At 30.2% G+C, this 6507-nt stretch overlaps 1 protein-coding gene across 1 annotated transcript; it reads left to right on the top strand.

Moving 5' to 3' along the window:
- The first annotated feature begins 202 nt into the window (after positions 1–202).
- On the top strand, positions 203–5639 carry LOC112039872 (laccase-14). The gene is given in 6 exon segments (XM_024072783.2): positions 203–397; positions 665–816; positions 2631–2848; positions 2851–2874; positions 4470–4595; positions 4964–5639. Coding segments are annotated over 6 exon segments (1263 nt in total). The 5' UTR covers positions 203–292; the 3' UTR covers positions 5602–5639.
- The last annotated feature ends 868 nt before the right edge of the window (positions 5640–6507 follow it).

Here is a 6507-nt window from a genome sequence, read left to right as displayed (position 1 = left end):
ATGTAAAAAAAAATCAACTTTCCTCATAATAAAAAATTAGCTGGCCCACATCTAATGAAAAGGAATCTTAGTAATGATGCATGTTTTTATGAAGGTTACAGGGAGCAGGCACATGTACAAATCCCATGTTTTACGTATGAGTTTCAAAACAAAAAAATTTTAAATGATTTTTGGTAGCAAGATTAGTAGTCTATAAATAGGTCATAATGTCATGTTGACAGTCATAGAAATAAAAACGTCAGAAACAAAGAGTGATTTTTTCTTTGTTAATTTGGTAAGAATTGATTGAGAAATGGGACTAAAGAATATGAGTTTAATCCTAGGATTTCTAGGGTTTGTTTTTCTGCAAGGTTTGCTCGTTTGCACTGCTTATAATGTCCACAACTACAGTTTTATTGTAAGTTTCCTCTACATTCTTGATCCTTGTAAAATTTATTGGACACAAACCTTATGAAGTGTGTGTGCCTGCAAAAAAAAAAAAAAAAAAAAAAGTCTCTTTATATTCATTATGGAAAAGTGTTGATTATTTTTATTTTTCTATGTAAAACCACCCATGAGTAATGATCTATATTGGTAAGGGACCTGAAGAATGTGGTTGAAACATTTTCTTTATTTTTTTTCATCTTATGGTATTTGATTTAAATATTTTGCATTCTGGTTGCAGGTGAAGAACACATTTTTTGAAAGGCTTTGTAGCAACAAGACAATGCTTACTGTAAACGGTGGGTTCCCTGGACCAACAATTCATGTCCGCAAAGGCGATAGGGCTTACGTTAATGTCCACAATGAAGCAAGTTATGGTGTCACTATTCACTGGTGATGGCTCTCTCTCTCTCTCTCTCTCTCTCTCTCTCTCTCTCTCTCTCACACACACACAATATAGATCATCAAACCAATTTGGAGAGAGAAAGAAAAAAAAAAAAAACTTACTTTAAATAGTGCATCTGGACTCTTTTTTTTATTAAAAGTTTATTTGGTGAAAGTTGATAGAACAATAGAAAAATGAGATTCTAAAAAGTTATGCATAAAAATTTATTTTATTTAAAATGTGTTCTCATGCATGTTGGATCAAACTAACATGTGAAGTAATGGTTCCTTCATACATGTTTGGTTTCACTTCCCCCAACTCTTAGGGACAAAGTTGGGATTTGATTCCAAAACAGCAAAGTTATACTCCATATGATATATATTTGAATTTAACAGTTAAAAATTTAAATATATATATATATTATTAAAGAGACTAAATTAATAAACTTGTAAACTGTAAATTTAATTTAATTTTTTATATATGAATTTTCACAAAATAGGAAACAAATTATTGCATAGAGAAGAAATGTTATCAATTTTGAAAAGAAATTTCATTGTTCTTTTATTTTATTTATTTATTTTTTTTTTTTTTCTGTTTGATCAAAAGTATTGCTTCCTTTTTTTTCCTTTTTTTTTTTTTTTTTTTGTTTGCCAAAAAATGAAATAGAAAAGAAAAGAAAAAATCACTGATTTCACTATATTTCAACCTATGGTTCCATGATAATAGTCAATTAATATATATTTTTTAGATTCAATAGAATTTCAACCTATGGTTATAATTGTTTATTAAAAAAGTTTACTAGTTGAGTTAACGAGAATCCACTTAAATAAATTATTAATTATTATTGTGTATTTTTGGATGGCTAGGGCCAATTCCCAATTAACCCAAGGGCTCCTCTATTAGCCACTCTTAGAGTCCATTTAGGAACAATTTATTTAGTTAAAATTAAAAAATTTTGCTGAAAATATGTAAATAAAGCTAAAAACTAGCTGAAATAATATAGTGTGACCCATAAATAGTACCAAAAGTATAATAAGACTCATAAATAGTTCCAAAAATAAGTTTAATATAGCAAAAATAAGCAAAATAAAAACAAGTTACATTTTTCAGCAATGTCAAACGCAACCTCAAAAATACAAAAGAAATTGAAAGAAAGTGATGCGTGTACGCAAGCTGATGACATTATTCGGTTACCATGCTATAAATAAATAATGATGGGCTCAAGTTTCGTCCAAGAAAATGTCAAAAACATGCTGCTTTTTAACTAAACAACAAAATTATATAACATTTGTCAAGACGTTAGAGTCTTAGTGAGGGTTTGGATAGAGCTGATAATTGCGGTGCGTTTTACCTCAGTTGCGTTTTCTCTCTTTTTTTTTTTTTTTTTTTTTTTTTGCCGCATTGTTTGACTTTTGAGGGACAAAAATTACTGTGCATGAACAGTTCGACACTGTTTATGCACTATTTATACATTAAAAAATATTAAAAATATCACACGATACTATTTATACATTTAAAAATTATTTTGCTATAGTGCTGAAAACAATCAGTTTTCAGCAACAATAAGCAACAATAAGTTGTATCCAAACGGACCGTTATAGTTAATTGATATTATCTCAATTTCCTAACGAGGAGAACTTGGGCTTATATTCCCCTCCCTCACTTATTGTAAAAAAAGAATAATAATAAAATAAAGTCATGTAGATATTATACAACTTTATACATTAGTTATCAATACCACAATGCATGATACGATGTGTCATCTAGTGTTCATCAACAAATACCATGAAAATTCATGAATACTTTTAAACTTTTTTTATAGGCATGGAGTGAAACAACCAAGAAATCCATGGTCAGACGGTCCTGAGAACATTACACAATGTCCCATCAAACCAAGAAAAAATTTTACTTATGAGGTCATATTTTCAGATGAAGAAGGAACTCTGTGGTGGCATGCACATAGTGATTGGACACGTGCCACAGTCCATGGTGCCATTGTTATTTTACCTGAGGCTAATACCACTTATCCATTTCCCGAGCCTGCTGCGAACAAGTACTCATACTTGGTAAGGGCAATGCTAGAGACACAAATTTTTTTTTTTTTTTTTTTGCTATACAATATGGTGACAAGTAATGATGAAAAAATTACTTTAATACAAATCCACCACTAACTAATTTTGCTTTGCGCCAATTATAACAAACAATGTTAAGTACTCATACTTGGTAAGAGCAACGCTAGAGACACAATTTTTTTTTTTTTTTTTTCGCTACACAATATGGTGACAAGTAATGATCAGAAAAAAATTACTTTAATACAAATCCACCACTAACACTAATTTTTCTTTGCACCAATTATAACAAACAATGTCAGCATTTGAAAAAAAAAATTGTGAAAAAATTTTGAAAGCTTTCCCCATATTTCAAAATTTGTCCAATAACTCAACGCCAAGCCCAAACATGTTAATAGCATATAACATATACATACCTTAATTATTGGAAAATTTTAAGGGGTAGGATGAGGAATTTTTGCTTGGAAAGACTAGACTATATTTTCATAATTTAATTAATATACATGTCTACATGAATGCATACACATATGTAAGTTTAATATACATGTCTACATGAATGTATACACATATGTTAGTGTTTGTTTAAAAATATTAAAGCATATTATGAAATTGTCATAAATTTGTAAACAATAGAGATATATATTTTGTAATTTAAGAAATAACTATTTCATATAATAAAAATGCAACCAAATAACCAAATAATTATTACACATAAATAACCATTTTATTACATGATCTATTATTGTATATCAAACATATCCTAAAATTAGTACATTGATTCTACCCTGCCTTTATTTCTCCTCCCATCATCCTTTGTCCGAAGTATATATTTATAGCTTTATTTTCATTTTATAAGATGAGTTTTGCTTAATTGAAAGTTCCAACCTTTTGAATATTTGAATTTAAAGTATCTAATTTTTTTAAGGACTCATAATTTTCAAGGAGCGGTTGAAAATTAAGAAAATTTAATTAATTATCTATAGTCTTTTATATGAGGGATTAATAGTTTTTTTTTTTTTTTAATTGTCTAGCTCTGCCCTTGCATGTCCTAGTTATCTAAAATCTGAAGTGAAGTATTATGGGAAATTTTTGTTCCACATTTTTTTATATAAACTTGGTACACACACTGTTTATATTTTGATTATTTTCACATTAGGTGAACGTTTGGATAGCAATAAATCTCATGTCTGTGTTTTGTGTTGCGTTTTCTCTTTTTTTATTTTTGGTTAGCTGTAACAGGGGACAGAATAGTAGCCGCACTTTTCCTACTTTTTTGTCACTTTTATCACATCAGTGGGTCCCATGTACTATTCACGGAACCCACAAACTTCACTTTTCAGCAATTTTTTAATTAAAAATGGGTCTTACGGTACTATTGACACATTTAAAAATTATTTTGCTACAATATTTTCAGTTTTCAGTTTTCAGTTTCAGCAAAATAAGTTCTATCAAAATGGACTCTAAGTGTTCAAATTTTTCAAGAATGTTAATATATAACACATGATTACAAATGATATGTATGGAGACGGTATAAAGAGGGTCCAACAATCAAAGCCCGAGCATTATATACCTAAATCTTAACCTTGTTGCAGGGGAATGGTTCAAGGGAGATGTGAAAGAGATAATAGATAATGCCACAGCTACCGGCGGTGATCCAACACTATCAGATGCTTATACTATTAATGGACAACCAGGATTTCCAAACAATTGTTCTAATGGTATGAAATATCAATGTATACTAAAAATGTTATTGCTTAATGAAATGAGCTTTGTCCAACAATCAAAGCCCGAGCATTATATACCTAAATCTTAACCTTGTTGCAGGGGAATGGTTCAAGGGAGATGTGAAAGAGATAATAGATAATGCCACAGCTACCGGCGGTGATCCAACACTATCAGATGCTTATACTATTAATGGACAACCAGGATTTCCAAACAATTGTTCTAATGGTATGAAATATCAATGTATACTAAAAATGTTATTGCTTAATGAAATGAGCTTGTCGTTGTCAGCAAATATTGGTCAGCAATGTAAGTGAAAAGAACTTGCAAATCATTTTCTGATCATTATAATTTCATGATGCAGATACTTCATATAAACTTACAGTTGAGTATGGAAAAACATATCTTCTCCGTTTAGTAAACGCAGTGATGAATGAAGAAATGTTCTTTGGAATCGCCAAACACAACTTCACAGTTGTGGCGCATGACGGTGCATACATAAAGCCCGTAACCACAAGTTACATCATGATAACCCCTGGGCAAACAATGGATATTCTGCTCACAGCAAACCAGTCTCCAAGTCACTATTACATAGCTGCTACTCCTTTCTTTGACTCTAATGCTCCATTTGATAGTACCAATACATCAGCTATTCTTCAGTACACAGGCAATTATACACTTCCATCCTCTATTCCCTATCCGACCCTTCCTAATGTCACAGACCAGGATGCTGCAGACAACTTCACAACTCGCATAAGATCTTTGGCAAGTGCTGAACACCCAATTAATGTGCCCAAAAATATCACCACACAAATTTTCATTGCAGTTTCTGTAAACCAAATACTTTGTGCTAATGCGTCGTGTGGGGGTCCAAACGGTAATAGGCTAGCTGCAAGCTTAAATAACGTAAGTTTTGTGACCCCATCCATTGATATACTACAAGCATACTACAGGTACTACACCACTCTATTTTATTTTTTCTTTCTTCCCTTTTTTGCTTAACAAAATCTTTTACCGAGAAGGCTTAATGTACAAGTATGAAAAATATGATATATTAAATTAAATTATTTCTAAAAATTAGTTACAGTAAATTAAGTTTCCAAGTTAAATTCAACATCTTACTATTTTAAATTTAATTATCTTTATAAAAGAAAATAATATTTGTGTTTTAGTAATTAATGCAATCGTGTATGTATTTGAATTTAGGTGAGAAAACTAATATAATAAATCAATGGAGGTATTGTAATTTGTAGAGAATTTTTATATTTTATTTGCTTTAGCGTGAAATGATTATATGCAAAAGTACTAATAATAATAAGAAAAGAACAAAAACAAATTATAATTCTTATTGTTATTGTTACGGGGAGCTATAATAGAATAGCATCTAGTCCCATAAATCTCACTTCTAGGAGAATGTGCAAGTATCACTAAATTATAAAATGATTTCAAATTTTGTTTTTTTGGTTTTTTTTTTTTTTTAGAATAAAAAAATGATTCATAAGATCTTTGGCAAGTGCTGAACACCCAATTAATGTGCCCAAAAATATCACCACACGAATTTTTATCGCAGTTTCCGTAAACCAAATACTTTGTGCTAATGCGTCGTGTGGGGGTCCAGGTGGTAATAGCAGGCTAGCTGCAAGCTTAAATAACGTAAGTTTTGTGACCCCATCCATTGATATACTACAAGCATATTACAGGTACTACCTCACTCTATTTTATTTTTTCTCTCCTCCCTTTTTTGTTTAACAAAATCTTTTACCGAGAAGGCTTAAAGTACAAGCATGAAAAATATGATATATTAATTTAAATTATTGCTAAAACTTAGGTACAGTGAATTAGGTTTTCAAGTTAACTTCAACATCTGACTATATTAAATTTAATTATCTTTATAAAAGAAAATAAATT

Source organism: Quercus suber, unplaced genomic scaffold, assembly GCF_002906115.3.
Source record: "Quercus suber isolate HL8 unplaced genomic scaffold, Cork oak 2.0 scaffold_197, whole genome shotgun sequence".
Classification (NCBI taxonomy): Eukaryota; Viridiplantae; Streptophyta; class Magnoliopsida; order Fagales; family Fagaceae; genus Quercus; species Quercus suber.
This window is presented reverse-complemented; position numbering and strand designations above follow the sequence as displayed.